A 16,948-nucleotide genomic window follows, 5' to 3' on the forward strand; every position below is an offset into this window, starting at 1 on the left:
ATTTCTTCAGCAAACCTGTCAGATTGTTTCATGTGAAGCATAAAAAAGTAAAAAGTATTAATGGGAGGGGAAATGGTGTATATTTGAAGAGTAATATTTTACTTGCAACCCTTCAGATTTCTTTTGCAGCTCCTGACACCCAGGTTGGAAACCGCTGATGTAAAGTCTTCTGAGATCCACAAAGACAAGAATATGAGGTATGTAGACCTAAAATGAACACGTGTAATGCTGCATATGATGTTCAAACTGTCTTGGTGGTTCCATTTTGGCCTTTAATGGTGACCGATATACCAGCTGTGATGTGGAGATAAAGTAAAATGTGATGTTCATGATGGCGATTTATAGGAAAAGATGGGACTCAGTAACTTGTCTTCAGAGCCGATACCAGCCTATAGGATCTTACATAGTTGCTTTAATTGCCAAAATCTGATTTTCTTTTTTATTTTCGCCAAAATAATGCATACATTCCATCTTAAGTCTATATAATATCTTATCTATCTACCCATGTGTGTGTCCTCCATGAGGTTTTCTCCACAAATCTTGTTTCCTAAAAGTAGCTCTTGCCTTCAATTTAATGCGCGTAAAGGAAGATGTAATTATAAAGGTGTCGTTCTGGACCGGATCCTTTTCCTTTCCCTCAGACTCCCCTCTTACATGTTCAACTCTCGTTGCTGCCACAGTCGAGCAAACGCAACCCGGAGAGAGCGAGCTCTGCCATTTGCAGATCTCTCTCTTAGAAACGAGGTGTTTTGTTTTCCAGAATGCCAGACTGTTCATGTTTGCAAATGTCAACATTTGTAAAAGCCGTTGTTGAGCTCCAGCAGACTGAGGGCCCCCAGAGGGATTAGAGGAGGCTCTGTTTACCTGCTCTGAGGAATGCTGCCCTGCACAGACGCTTTTGTATCTGACAGGGACCCAAGGTCACCGCGCTGGGAGAGATGGGCCGCTTTGTCCCTCCCTGAAGTTCCCATCGCACAATATCAACAACAAAACACAATGTGGGAGAAGAAAATGGAATTCCTGCTCGTGTTGCAACAGTTCAGAAACTCAGGTTCAGTGGCTTCTTTTACCTTTGATAAATCTGGGTGACGGATGGCTTTTATCTCTGCCGTGATCCTGGGATTGTAGCACTATAACAGATTACTATTATTTCCAGATTTTACCGACCTTTATTTATAATTTTGCTTTTTCACAGACCTGTAATATTTAGTTTAAAGCTTTTAAATGAATCCTCACAACGTTAGAAGTATTTGTTTGCTTTCTAACATTCTGAGTCTACCTTCATCAAACCAAACTCCATTTAAAAACAATCCAGTTTAGAGCCAGACAGGATTTTTTTTTAGCAACTGTTTGGTGGCATCCAGCAGATTTTAGAATCAGGATAAACTTTTGTCAAATCCATTATCTGATGCATAGTTGGAGTTTTTTTAAGCTCTTGTTGAGGGTAAGAAGTGAACTAAAGCTGCAATGACTGGTCCATAACTGGTCAACTATTAATCTCCACCTATTCTGATCATTAAATAATGACTTTGAGTCTCTACTCTAAATATTTTTCCATTTCCTTTGCACTTCTATGACAGTAAACTGAATATCTTTGGAAAATGGGCAAGACAAGTATTTTTTTATTATTTATATTTGGCATTTTTGCTCATTTCTTCTAAGGTTTCAGTCACTTTTCATACCATTTATTGCCTCAGAATATTTTCCCTTCTGCAGTACCTCTCTTCCGCCACACCGTGTCGCACTTGCATTGCATAACAGCCTCCGTTCTCCAGGGGAAAACTGATGCTGTAATCAATTTGACAAAGATGTGCTGCCTAAATACCGCAGAGGGCAAAACCCCATCACTAAAAGCTCACTGGTAACACAATAAGTCTCTCTGAACATACTGGAGGATTACGGTGATTTGTTGGGACTTCCACAGCTGGGATTTTGGACCACAATGCATTTCTGTATTTAGTCCAGACTGACTGTCAGCCACTGATGGATCAATGTGACCTCAGGCTGCAGACACTGAGCAGCAGAGTCGGGCCCAACAAACACACTTGTGTTTAATTTGTCTGCAAAAGTTAGAAGTTATTTGCGCAGGACAGACCTCGTTAAATTTGACATGGGCTCTCCACATTTCGCAAGCATGCAAAAGGTACTTCAAAGTATCCTCCGTTTTGTAAAAGCTCCCAAATAGGGTGAAATTGTTAGCTGGCCCTCCCAGTGGTCAATCACAATGCAAACCAGTTGTTCTAAATAATTAAAACCACCCACAAACTGATCCTATTTGTACCAAAGTGGGGATATCAGCACAGATTTGCTGATGTCTTTATTAATTAGGGTCTGAATTTGATCAGAAAACGCTTCAAAATGTTCCTCTTTGGGTTTTCTGTAGAGCTCATTTAGACAAAGACATGTAACAACTGCAAGTTTGAAGATTTTCTTTATCTCATTTTGTAATAAACATATAAATAATAAACTCTAGACATTTTTTTGACACATCGCCCTGTTATGAAAGTTAACTGGTATGGTCTGGCTATATAGACTATCCAAACTGTGCATCTGCCGCAGGTCATTTCTATAAAACTATTTCCCTATTACAAAATATGAAAAGAAAAATAACATTTTAGTACATTTACAGGAGTTATTTATTTATTTAACCAAAACTGTCTCAGTACTACTTTAACTGTTACTGAATTGTCAGAATCTGCATTTAATATTTTTTTTCTCAGAAGAAAACAGAAACAATAGAAACACACACAAGGGAAAAAAAAGCAGAGAATGCAGATATGAGGCAGAATATCTGTCCCTCTCCGACAACTTAAACGAACAGTTTACAAAATAATAAAATTCTTAATAAACCAAGCAGTACAAGATTTTTTTCCAATACTTTCCCAACTACTGTATTTAAATTAAAATATATTCTCATATCTTACACTATTTCAAATAACGAAATGTGATTCGGTAGCGATCTGTCAAAATCTAATTTACAATTCTGTGTATAAAAATATAATTTATGGAACCCCGCGAAGTTTGTTCTCCCCAAAATATAACAGTCAGTTGCACATATATGCACATATGAACATTACAACCTGTCAAAGTTAGCTCCGTTCTACATGATCTTCTTTCTCTTTGCGATATTTTTTCGTTTTCGTTATTTTTTTTCTTTTTTCTTCATTTTTTTCTTTCTTTTTTTTTGCATTTGAGATATACAAAAATAGATTATGCACAATTTGCTGCTCACACCGTTTCAGAATCCATTTCTGTGACAGCAGCAGAGTTCACATGAGAATAAATTATTCAAAGAGAAACTTTTTAAGGCTCCATTCATTCTTTGTAAGGGGACACACCATGGAAAAGTCACTGAAATAAATATCCCAACTCCGCTGGGGCCTTTGTCTTGTTTGTCTGTTTGTTCGTTTTTTAATTATTATTATTTTATTTTTTAATCTACTGAATAGTTCGTGTGTCCTACAGTTTAGTCTCGTTCTGCTCCTGTAGTGGAGGTTTCAACTCGGGTATACTGACATCCCAAGTGGATGGATCGAGTGGCTGTCCAAGAGCCATGTCCCTAATTGATAAAGGATTTTGGAGTACCAGTGCACTCCGTCGCTCTGCGCACTGGCTGGAGGCTGCTGGGAACTGAAAAGCAACGAGGACACCCAGTGGGCGAGCCTGACAGGTGCCAGGGCCCAGTGCGCCAGGTCGTGGTCTTCGATCACTGCGTAACAGGACGCCAGGACCTGATCCACCACGACGGTCCCCTGAACGGTCACCGGCGCGAAGGAGCCCTCGTTTGTTTGCGTGTAAATCCGTTTTACGGTGACAGGCACGAGTAACTCGGCGTCGTCATACACGAACACGCTCTGTCCCGGTTGGACCTGGCTGGCGAAAACCGCCGACATCCCCCGGTGCGTCTCCGTGGAGCCGTTCTGCGCGACGAAGAGGAGGTGCGCGGCGGTGAGGGAGATTTTGTGGCCCGCGTCGGTTTCAATCACGTAGAAGAGCCTCCTGGTCGTCGAGTCTTGGTCGATGAACATGATGAAGTCGGTGTAAATCGGGTTTCCGCGCTCGTCCGCCGCCAGGACCCGGTCCCCGCTTTGGAGATCTTTGACCGGCTTCTTGGTGCCATCCTGCAGGGTGACCGTGGAGGATCCCGGGAAGCAGCCGCCTGACTTTGCTGCCACTGAGTTTTCTGTTAAAAAAACAAGACAGCAGCCTGTTAAAATCTCACCAAAGAAACATCAGAAAATATATATCGCACCAAAAAACTAAATCTGCCACTGTACGGTCAGTTTGGAGACGCTTCTAGGACTTTAAAATAATATCACAGGTGCTTTGAGCCTTTACAGTTCAGCTCCCATTCAAAGGCCCATTCAAAAACCTTTCTTCTTTACTCCTATTTGTATTTTTCCTGCCTCCACACATCATGGTGGGCCATATGCATTTTGCATAATGATGCCTGTCGGCTCCTTCATGCCAGATGCGTATTGGCTTGGCCCACGTTGTCTGAGACGCGAAAACTGAAAGCCTTGGCTCATCTATTCTTAATTAAAAAACCCAATAAAGAGCAGGCATTGTTATTCTAAATCAGCTTGTGGATCGAGCTACTCTCGGTAAAGAACACTTACGCCTTTCCCAGCTACTCTTCCCATATTTACTCAGGTGCAGAAACCTCTATGTGACAATTCACACAAATAGGCGACTCACAACTACTATTTACCCAGTGGAGCCACTTTTCCAAGCCTCTCGAGTTGTAGATTTGAATTTAAATGAGGGCCCGGACTCTTAAATGCTTTCTGTTGTGCAACATCAATGTCCCCCCCTGTCTACCACCTCTCCCTGCTTTGTTGTCAGCCTTGATGACAATAATTTTGGCCTTGGTGGAGCTCTTCACATACCAGTCTCTAGGATCACACTGTCCTGCACACAGAAAAGAGGGTTTTTTTCTACTCAGAATTTGGGGAGCTTTTAATCTTCTTTTAAGATTCCCGAGCATGAAATAAGGTGACAACTGAAAACCAGATTTACCCCGACCAATTCAACATTGTTCAGCCAAATCCTTTTGGTAAAGTCGCATGACCCCTAATGACACGTCGGCCTGGGCCGTACTGTGATCTCAAAACGTGTGTGTTGAATGATAAATAGGGATTTATCAATAAAGTCTGAGCTGAGAAAAGGCGCCACGGTTCATCAATCAGTGTGGAGAAATATTTTCTGTGTGCCATCCTGCAGTTTAGGCCTGTTTGAGGTGATTTTTTTTAGGCAAAAATGAGTAAAAAAAACTTAACATTTAGCATCTTAAATCCAAGATTAATAAGATCCAACACATGATTTAAAGGAGTATTATTTCGATTTTCACTTATATCACGGAATAAAAACTGTCACCTTATTAAAAAGTGACAGCAGAGCAGTTATTTTAGTTCCAAAAAACACAGAGCGAAACGATTTGCTTTTCTAGGTCACACGGAGCAGCCTTGTTAGATTATGGTCGTGGTTCCCACCAGGAGACAGTGTGGGGCGATGTAAGATCAAGAAATAAGCTGCCTGGAAACGCTCCTAACGCCACAGGCTGGGATGTGCCCATACATCATTCATAGAAAATATCTATTTACAATTTCGTAAAGCAGTCTAGTCACTTTAATGGGGAATCATTTGCACTTCAGTCACCCCATTAAATAAACAGACTGAGTGGTGATTAATCATTCACTGAATTATTATTGATCGTTAAGCTGAGCGATACTTCTGCGACATAAATGAATCAAGAGATACTAAGGCGCGTTTTATGACAGATCCAATGTCACACTTGGAGCTGGTCACTGCAGTAAAGCTGTGTGGACGCTTGGCAACCTCATTTCTGTCTTTTTGGACTCATAAAAAGATGCTACTTTAGTTTTGGGTGAAAGTTTTCTGCAGCCTCCCTGAGCTGCACCTGCGCCTTACGATGATACATTTGCTCATTTTCTCCCACAGCTGGCCTGCCGTACCTGCTTTCACAGAGCAGTGGATGTGGGCTTTGGATTCGTAATAGACCCAGTCGAATCCTGCTTCCACCGCCAGCCTGGACAGAGTGCCGTATTTGCTCTTGTCCCTGTCTGAGGTGGTGATGTCCACGGCTCTGCCCTCGTAGTGGAGCGACTCCTCGAAGTGGTGTCCGTCCTCGTCCCAGCCCTCGGTGACCCGCAGCTTCACCCCGGGCCACTGGTTCATCACTGAGATGGCCAGCGAGTTCAGCTTGTCTTTACATCTCTGCGGGAGGGAGAAATGGGTCAGTGAAGCACCTGAATTAGCTGGAATTGCTCGCATAGAGTGGCTTCACGTGTGCGTAAAATGTGGGAAAGTTGGCATTTGGCACCAAACTGGCACAATTGATTGCGCATAGCATCCTTCAGCCACAGAAGCAATACAGGACGACACATTTTCAATCGATTTCCTCCTTCCTGATGTATCCCTTGTGTGTCTGCATGCTCCCAGCTGCTATACAAGAATAAAAAAGCGATTAAAGATTACATTTGGACGCACTGAGGCCTCGTCCACACCTCTCCATCCCCACCTGACGCCCCTGATTCCACCCAGCTGAGTTGAAACACTGGAGCTGCTCTGATCCTGAATGTGTGCTTGCATTTCTCAGTGTGAGCAGCACCGTCAGAGGGCACATCTCGCATAAGAAAGCTGCCGATGAAATATTGATAAGGCACTGCATTCGCTTCACTGGCCTATAACATATGGGTCTTTGGAATGGTGCGAGCTGCGTCCCTTTCTATCAAAAAAAAAAGGTGTTGCGTTAAAAACATTAATACATTATGAATTCATGACTTTGTATTATGGAATGAGCGAGTCCTTTGTTAGTTGTCTGTTTGCTTTAAATAAATAATTGATATGCAGATGATATGAAGATGATTTTGAGCAGCTTGCTGCCTTAAAAATATCTGGAGTTTGTCCTGCGAATAAATCGTCGCAGCCCAAACCTCTCTGCGCTCTCAATGAAGATGCTTGGCCTTCTCCAAGACAACTATTCTCGACGCCTGACCAATATGTCAAATAAAACATCACAAAGAGTCTTTTCAGTGCAACAGCGGAGGGAAACTTTCATTATTCTCCTCCTGCAAAGTCTTGGAAACGTGACATGCCTCCTTAAGTGGAGGTGTTTTGGCTGCTGACTGACAGACTTGTGAAATATCCGAGGATTGTATGGGGGCCACAGAGGAGCGTCTATGTGTGACCCACTGTCCTTTTCCCTCATGGACAGCCGAAGGACTTAAAGCAGGAATGTTCACACCGACCTACAAACTCGTATAGCAGAAAAGAAAGTTCCACATATATCAGTGGCTGTTTTATGAGGATATCACACTTGTAGAATGTGTTGAATAAAAATACCCGCCTTCCCCCTCCCCAAAAAACCTTCAACATACTGAGCAGGATTGTCGGAGTCAAGAGCCGTAAAGCTTAACCTATTTATTAATTCATTAGGTCGTGTGCCGCAAATCAAGCCAAATTCTGCTCAGCCACCATGAAGCCCAGCAGGGCGCCTTGGACCGACGCTTTGTGCTCCGGGTAAAGTTGTTCAACAGCCTGCCTCTTAATCTTTTCACAAATGATTTGGTTAGAGGAAACACTTATCAGCTACCTGTCAGTGCAAACAAGCCGCCAGCTCATCTCTTTTCCGACTCGTTTGCACTGTGGGCAGAGACAGCAGGCTCTTAACTCTGCTGCACTGCAAAAAAAAAAAAAAACACTTCTAAAAGACATTTAATCTGGCTCTGGATCTTGGTCTTAATTTCTACAAAGTGAAAAATATTTGCCACTGTGGCTGGAGGAGATCTATCGGTTTTAACAGCAAAACCAAACAATTTCTTGAATTTAAACTAATTTTATTGTTCAGAAATCTACTTATCCTTCTCTGGTTACCTCTTGAAATGAGTGAAACCAGTTGAATCCACTGGACAATCTCACTTCTTCTCGATAGAAAATGTCCAAACATTTTGAGACGAATAAGGTTTCACCACTGAACACGAAGCTAAAATTTGTGGATTAGATGCTGAAAATCACTCCCTTGTTCAACTCAGGCCCCATCCCTCCTGAAAACTATCTGTGTATCTTTTGGCAACTTTTCAGGAAGCGAGCTCTGTCTTAATGGTTAAAGGAATCGGTGCTTGTTCAAGCGCTCCTTCAAGTATAAAGTCTTGGCAAGACCTCAGTGAATTGATTGATTAAATCATTTATTTCCCACATCTAACGGAACTATTGCAGACGCGTGCCTTGTTTCCTGTATGAGTGCAGCGTCCGGTTTCTAAAACACAAGATAACTGGAGAAGTCCACCGTATTCGTGCGTAAAACTCCGTGCGTAAAAACCCACTGAAGCGTAAAGACCGTTGGCACAGCGTAAATCCCTATGTGATGACGCTTATGTCACTTGCAGCACGGTCTTTTGGCTGTACGTACTTTAATTTGATGGCTTGACAATATCATCTACTATAAGGACAGTTTCACCTGTTATAACTTACTATGGCCTCCCGCTGACCAGAGGTCCTAAGTTCAAATTGCGTTTCAGGCCCCAGTGAGGGGTGCCTAAAAGCTCTTTCGTGTACATTTCACACTTTGGAACTGGTTGCTGTGTTTTGTGTAAACGCTCGGAGTGGGACATGGATGATGGACCCTCATCCACAGAGATTTTTTTTTTCAAAAAAAACAACAACAAACCTGCAAAACAAGAAGAAACCCCCAACATTGCCAACAATAGGCCACCAAGTTGGACAGAGGTGAACCACAGATGACCCATTTAATCCCATTCTGTCAGCTCTCACACCTTATTTGTGTGTTTTGATTAAGGCAGACAGCAGGTGTGACATTTTATTCAGATTAAAAGCTTCGATTAAAGGCAGGTGCTTCTCTGTATTTTCAGAAATCGATCAAATGACAATTCAACTTTTCTTGCTGGAGACCCCCCAGGGCAGCCGTGGATCCCCACGTTGGGAATCACATACCACACGCGGCTGCAATTTCACGATCCCCGTGTATGAGAAGCTATAGGTGTATGACAGTAGATGTGGGGAGGGCTGAGAGGGACGCCGAGACCGCACGCACAGTGAATATTTCATCGGAGCTCGTGCTCATACATGGTACGAGCCACGGGTTCAGGGACTCCGGCGCGCGCCCGGCGTCATCACCACCACCGGCAGCAGCACCACCATCACCATCACCACCGGCATTGTATTATTACTGAGCCAATATCACCCAAGCGCCTTTAATAATTCACCAGCATCTGAGTGCTAAAAGTCATGCCGAAGAGACGCGGCATCCTGCAGCCTGGAGAGAAATCAAGGCGATGCATTGTGAGCCTCCGTCTTATCTGCACTGAACGGGCTGCAGGGTTTAATAACTCACTGCCTGTGAGGCCAGGAGGATGGAGTGTTTAAGAAAGATGTCAGTCATCCTTCCTGCACTGTGAAAGGCACCAGCCGTCCTGCGCGTCTTGCTCCTAGACAGCGAACTGACCGAGTCCCACCCATGCATGAAGTCCTGAGCACTCTCAAAGAAATGCCACTGTTTCATCCACAGATGCACACGCCACGCGAAAGGACAAATTACAGCAGCCTGTGCAAGAAAATGTCTGAATGAGCCACGCCATGCCTGAATAAGCCCGGCTGTTGGAAGCGGTGCGCATCCCCAGCTTCCCTGCGTTCAGGGGCTGGAATAAAGAAAAGGCGCTTAAACAAGCTGCGATGTAAAGCTCAAATAGGCACCAAACAGTGAAAGTCTTCATGGAACGTAAGGTAGAATGAATGTGCGCCTGTAAACCAACAAATAGAGCCTCACACAGATACAAATATAGATATGAGGAGAGGGGCACATTAATATTTTAAATACACTGTCACAATCATGAAGGCCGAGTGTCCTGACTGTCCGCCTGCACATCACTTCTCCAGCTGGATTTCTATATTCGCTTCAAGCCTGCAGCCTTTGAAAACTCCCATGCTGGTGCATAAAGAGCATCTGCTTTTACAGCGAAGTTAAAAGGCTCAGTGTGAAGAGTTCAGCAGCGGGTAAAACAGACTTCACTTAAGGTGCGCAATCAGTCTGACAAGGAGGTTGTTGCAGTGCGCAGTGATGGTGCGTTAGGAGACGGGCAGTAGAGGGAAAAAAGGTTATTCTGTCTCCTTACCTGAGTCATTAGCCTGTCGGCACCGGTGTTCTCCTCATCCTTGAATATGATGTCTGTGTTATAATTGGGAGTCAGTTCTTTAAATCGCTCGGAGTTTCTTGTGATCTTGCCTTCGTATCTGCCGCTTGCCCCGAGGGTCTTCTCCGCCACGTTGGGGATGAACTGCTTGTACGCAAGAGGTGTCAGCTTCTTCGGGTGTCTTCTCCTGCCGTAGCCCCTGCCCGGTCCGCATCCCATCCCAGAGGACACCAAGGACAAGCAGATGAGACCGACCAAAACGATTTTGGTCCAGAGCAGCATTTTTGTCCTTTAAGATCTCAAACGACTCACCGCTGCTATCTCTACCGTCTGCCTCTCCCGGCTCTCGCAATGTCCTTGTCTCCTCTTCTACTTCGCCTTCGCCTTGGTATCTACCGTGGCAGGTGCGGAAATGAACGCTTCGGAGAAATGGTAATAACGGGGCACATCGAAGGAGGGTTTAAAAAAAAAAGTAGTGAGGGAATTAAAAGCCACGGGATCTCTAGTCGAGCTGCAGCCGCTTGTGCGAGCCGACCGCTTTTACTGCTTTGTATTATAGCACCGATCTATAGCAGGGGAGGGACTTGTGATTGGCTCGCCTAGACAAACCCTCCTGATGTTATCCCACAAAAAATCTTAAAAGATTTCTTCCACCTGAGGGTTAGCCTGTGTTGCGGGGAGGAGGGGCTGTTCCATGGGAAAACATCAATTATAAACCGTCTTTTTTTTTTTCACCCTCCCGTTTTCCAGCTTTCACAGCAAAGGAAGCCCAGACAGGGCAAGTTGCACAGTGCTGAGCTCAAATCTGAAGCAGTGTAGTTGGGTGAAGTGATTTCAGTGCGAGTGCAGTAATTGGAGTGCGTCTGGGACAACTTTCAGCACAGAATGCGTTCCCCGGGAGAATAAAACTGCTCGTGGACGCGCATTGCGCACACCTGATCTGGATGATTTTGCTGTGACCACGTAGCCACCAATATAGCTCTGTAAACAGAAAGAAGTTTGATTATTCTAACAATGATTAGATTGGAGGATTTAAATTCGATTTCGCCTCCAACCCAGTTTCCCTGAAAAACCACAGGCATGCCAACGTGAATTTACGCAAAAAATGCCTTTGTAGAAGCTTCGTACCATTTTTGGTGATTCATAGTCTTAAAGAAGCTGAACACACATATTGGAATTTACCTTCTGGTTTGCTATTATTCAGACTACATCAAACCTGGTAAAACTTTCAAAAACAAGCCCGCACTAACGCCTGTGCAGTGCGCGCACCGTGCGCCCTCGTTGCGCATTTTGCTTTTACGCGTCAGAGCTTCATTTTATTGTTTAAATGATTGTTCCATATCATTAATTCTTAACTAGGCACATATTCGTCTAATTATCGCACAAATTGCTACAACTCTGACTCACATAATAAAGTTGACTCCTTAAGAATGAGGTTGGAACGGGACAGGCTTACAGTACAATAGTAGATGAGGCTTTAGAAAGTGTTTTAAATGCCTGGCCGACTCAACTAAAGCCAATTATTATTGGAATTAGATTATTTAGTGCGTAAAATGTCCTGCTTGTGGGTGTTAAAGGCTAAGGATCAAGCATTTGTTCTCCTTACACGCAGTTTACCAAAGTCCACATTGTTGACAGATTCAGCGAAGTTAGCCACTGCATTAAGTGTCCCAAGTGAGGCCACTTCTAACTGCAAATTTCTTCTTATTCTCTGCTTTCAGTGGAGAAGGGCGGAAATAACACACTGCCAATAAATCTGCACTTGCATAATGAGTTTGCTTGGGTGTTTAACAGATTTTATTTCAATCACCAAACTTCCTGAGTTGTTTTACCTCAGCATACACACAGTGCTTTATACCTGTGATTACAGCCAATTAAGACATTTTTTTAGTGTTGCTGTTGTTGATTAAAACTGCATGGCACCAGCAGGCATAAAACGACACTGCATCCACAATGAAGGCACATCATTTCAGACAAAAACAGATATCTGAAATGTTTCAGGGAGGAAAATTATTTGTGTGACAACAAAGAGTAATTACAGGAAGAGGGTCTGTTTTGGAGCAACTTTAGCTCTCATCACGCCGACAGTGTGGCACAGGTGCTCTGAAGTGAGGACAGATATGCCAGCCTTTGGTGTGGCTTTGGTCTCATTAAACCTCACTCTGGCTGACCTCCAGTCTGGTGTTGTTCAGTCTGTGCCAGGCTTGTGGCACCACAACTAGAGCAGGTGAGACTACCTGCCGCTCACTGAGACCAGGAGCATCAACTTTCGGCCAAAAGATGACCTGTGCACTTGGCTCGCTGCTGCATAACCCAAAACAAGCTACGCTACAGTGACGGCTTTCTCAAATCGCTGAAGTCTGTCTGGTTTTGCTGTATTTCGGGGAGATTTTTAAGATGTCTTCCCTAGACACATTTCAGCAGCAGAGGTGCTAGTCAAACACAGAGCTGACAGCAGTTGCGGTGCCCTGAGGGACACCAGAGGCACTGTTTGGCCCCCAGGTCAGAGTGTTGGTTCAGGTGTCACAGCCCTGAGATAAAACCCAGCATGCCATGTGAATGCCTCAAACCCACAGAGAGGGGGAAAGGACAGTCCGCAGAGGCTTCCAGGGGAAAGGAGTAGCAGTAATGACATTAATAAAATGATGAAAATAACAATAATAGAGACTGTAAGGTTTTTTTTTTTGTGAATTAATCAAATGACAAAATGGGATGCCAAGTGGAATGAATAATGCAGAAATTGTAATGAATAATGCAACCTAAAGAGCAAGGTGTGCTGATGGGTTTGAACTTGAGTTTCTCCCACAGAGGAAACCAAGCAAGCAACCTCTCAGCCAGACCCGGGGCAAATAGTATTTGCAAACATTACACTTCATTGTTTGATTTTGGTCTTTTTCACTGCCAGATGGGTGGAGTTTGCAGCAAAAGGCGAAGGAAATCACTGCAGACAGTTGGGATGATTCAAGTATCTCAGGTCAATTTGGCATATGGGCTTTTAATTGTGAACGTATCTTGATAATGTGTAGGGAAAAAACGACTACTTAAAGCAAACGGCTTCCAAAAAGCCGGTCAATTTTATTTGCACTGACCTTGGTTTTGCATATGAAGGTGACACAGCAAAACACGGGCTAATTTTATGAAATAATTCTGGAGGGATTGAGGGCATTACACAATTCATATTAAGAAGCCTGTTGCATGTGATGGCTAATCCAGTGCGAGGCATGAAAATGGCCAGTGAGTCATCAGTTTCTGGTTGTGTAGCATCTAACCCTTTCCCCCCCACCAATATGCACAGACCTGACATTCAACCTCCTACCCATTTGGATACATCTGCTCTGTTACACCGTCTTTCTTTAAAACGCTCCTTCCTCAGCCTGACATTCAAAGGAATTAAAAGATATGCTTAGAATCAGACTAAATCCACACCCATGTTTGATTTCTTGTGCCACAGTCTCGATCAAGCATGAGCGAGATGCAACTAGAAGTGGCTGAGTGGAGTTTAACCAGTTTAAGTCCCCCCAATTACTGCTTTAAAGCCTCCTCCTGTCTGAATGTTTTGTAACATTGTTAGACGGATTAGGACTACAGAATAATCACGCACAAACATATAAGTAGTGTCAGGCTTTCTGTGTTGTTTTCCTTTGCTGCAAATAGGGTTTCCTTTCTTCCAGCCCAACAGAAAGGCGGCCCTACCACAACTCTTTGTGGTTTTCTCCTCGCAGGTGGGGTCCGCATTCAAGCCATTATCCTGTTTTGAACTTTAGACAAACATTTTACAACACAGACAAGTCACAGTCTATCCCCTGAACATGTGTACTCTTTTGTCAGAGCAATAAAGTTTGAATAATCTTCCTCTAAATGGTTTATCTAAGCCGCACGCATCAAGCATTATGCAGAAGCAAAGAGTCAGAGCCCAGCTGAACAGATTCAAGTGCCCTCAAGCTAATCTGTCAAGTACAATGGAAATTTCACAATACAGTATCTAGAATCACAGCCCTCAGCGTGCCCCGGAGTCTGTAAAGGCATTTTATTTGCACTCGCCAGCCGCTCCCAATACTTAAACATTAAACGCCAAGGCTAGACAGGCAAAACCACTTTGAACTGCAGGGCAGGGTGAACTCGGTGGGAGGGGAAGGAGGTGAGTGAGTGGAGAGCAGGGGGCTGGTGTTTGTGCGATACTCCACCAGGTGAGTCAGCACTGGCCGCCGTGCACTGCAACACCATCACAAACTTAAGCAATGGTGACGGAGAAGGGAGGGGCTCCGAGGTATTGACATGATAAGTGTCTGTTTATTTCCAGACATAACGTGACTTTGTGATGAGACACTGACAGGGATTTACATCTAAACAAGTTGTTTGGTCTGGTACTGAGCTCAAAGTGTCTCTTACAGCTAAATGCCACCGGGCTTCACTTCTTTCTCAAACAAGTGAATTCGATATTTTCATTTTCTTGGCAGCACATTTGATTTATTTCAGTTTTGTGACTCTACATAAAGCTTCTGTGGTTTCACTGTAAAGAATATGCATCTTAAAGAAACAGCTGCGTGTAAAGACTGATACTACTCAGGTTTGGTTTAGCTTAGCTTAGCATAATTGCTGGAAATGATGGGAAGCACATAGCCTGGCACGGTCATGTTGTTACTGAGAGGTTGCCAGGCAACCAGCAGAGAATCCAGGAAGTAACTGCTCCCAACCAAGGGAAAAAGTCCAGCATGTAACTGTCTGTAAAATCAGAATGTGGCACTTTAACACCCCAGTTTTTTGCATGAAATAGACTAAAAGGAGCTAATGTTGTGACTAATGAGCTCCAGAGGTGCTGGCAGGCAGATTTTGTTACCTTTGGACGGAGCCAGGTTAGCTGTTTGCCACTGCTTCCGGTCTTTATGCTAACCTGAAATAACCCGAGGTGTTTCCTCCATCTGTCTCATATTTAACAGACATTTATCAATGTCTTTATCAAATTCTCAGCAAGGAAGTGGCTGAGAATATTGCACAAAATATTGTATTAGTCCTTGAGAAAATTGTGGGATATTTTTGAATTTTCTGCATTTTTGTTCAAACAAGCAAAATGGACCTGCCAGCTGGAATAGTTTTTTTTTCTTTTTAGTGTCATTTTCAAGACATTTTATCCATACTTTTCACCATAACTGTTCTGAAAGTTTTTGCGAAGAAAGGAAAGCTGATTTGTCTATTATTTGAGCCTGAAAATGTTAATGTCATGAGAAAATATTTGGCTGCATGACTCACTAGTTAGAAGGAATGATCAACATTTTTGCTGTAGAGGCTGAAATATCCAGATTTTTTAGTACATGCGTGTTAGACTTCCTATACTGCAACTCTGCTACATCTTTTGTTTGAACCACCCTGCCTGTTATTGTCTGCTTTTTATGCTTCAAGTTTGTAATTTGGGCTTTCTTTAAAAAACTGAATTCTTGAGGTTTGAGCCAAGAGATAACTCTGATGACATCTCAGACTTTGGAAAACGCCTTCCATTGTTTTCACAGTCCAAATAGTACTTTGTAGAACAAGCAAACTGAACTTCATGTGAAAATTTGGTTGAGTGCCCCTTTGAAGTTTAAGATTAAACACCTTAAAGCTCATCTTTGTGTCTGAAGGCTGCATATTTATCAATTTATTATCGAAAACAATCTATTTATGCCTCAAAATGGCTTAGATGTACCTCTACACTGTTGCTTCCTCTACAATGTGCTGATCTATGAAGCAGCTCAAGCACACCAGCTCACCCACAACACTGTTCAGACACTGTAAAACCACTTGACAATAGACAATGGCAAGTTGCATTATTGGTGTGATTCAGCTATGCATGTTCAAACCAGTAACCAATTCTGAAGACTAATGGCGTTCTGCATATTGGCAGGACTGGTTATTTGGTTGCTCAGGGTCTAAATCCATTTTGCTGAAGCTCATCATTTCACTGCAGTTCTAAGGTGGAAATATTTATCCATTGATGACAGCGTTGGCTGCTTATTTTGCTCATGATATGTCTTCTAGTATATAAAAAATACCATTTGGACACATTAACAAAGTGAAAAAAACTCATCTTCACCAGAGGAGGTCTTTAAAATAAGTGGGGAAAAAAAGCATTCCTCTAAGGTTAGATGATCCCATTAGTTTTGTTTCACTTTCTTGACACTACAAAGCAGCAATCTGCATTTTAACATGTTTCTAGAAGTTGATGTATGATGATTGCATCTTCCTGGCAGAATCAATGGCTGACTGTAAGTGCAGATCCCATTGTTATGTATTTGTATGTCAGCTACGATGTTTGAACCACAAATATGCTGATTTACAAGATTTTGAACGGTTTCTATCAAAACACAAACGATGACTCAAAAATACAAAGTTGTGAAACTCCAGACATAATCACACTGATGTGAGAGTATCGGCTGTATAAATGTACGTCTCAGAGATGCGCAATCTGCTTCAACACGAACTCTTTTGCATTTGCTTTCATTAAAGTGAGGACTGATTGTATCTCTCTAATGAGCCCTGAGTGCTTCGAGTGTGTGCCATTTCACCCCAGGCTACGAAAATGGCAGTAATAACTCCCTTCTGACTAAAATGAGCAATAGAAACACAACAAACAGCAGTAAAGCTTCGCCACGCCCCTTCAGCAGGCTACTACACTACCCATGCCGACCACAGTAACCACCTGAGCGTCTGATAGTCATTTACGATACGCTCACATGTTGCTCAGGCATTCCTCTCCTCAATCAGCTCTTTCTCATTTGCCTTGATGACATCTGCAAAACATTGCA

The 16,948-nt window shown here is 43.2% G+C and overlaps 1 protein-coding gene across 1 annotated transcript; it reads right to left on the reverse strand.

Annotated features, from left to right (window-relative positions):
- Nucleotides 1-2,412: 2,412 nt before the first annotated feature.
- Nucleotides 2,413-10,810, reverse strand: shha (sonic hedgehog signaling molecule a). Its single transcript, XM_022206957.2, has 3 exons — nt 10,152-10,810; nt 5,976-6,237; nt 2,413-4,183 (listed from the first exon to the last, which is right to left on the reverse strand). The coding sequence occupies exons 1-3, from the start codon at nt 10,449-10,451 to the stop codon at nt 3,498-3,500; spliced, it is 1,248 nt and encodes a 415-aa protein (XP_022062649.1). The 5' UTR covers nt 10,452-10,810; the 3' UTR covers nt 2,413-3,497.
- Nucleotides 10,811-16,948: the final 6,138 nt, after the last annotated feature.

This window comes from Acanthochromis polyacanthus, chromosome 20, assembly GCF_021347895.1.
Source record: "Acanthochromis polyacanthus isolate Apoly-LR-REF ecotype Palm Island chromosome 20, KAUST_Apoly_ChrSc, whole genome shotgun sequence".
Classification (NCBI taxonomy): Eukaryota; Metazoa; Chordata; class Actinopteri; family Pomacentridae; genus Acanthochromis; species Acanthochromis polyacanthus.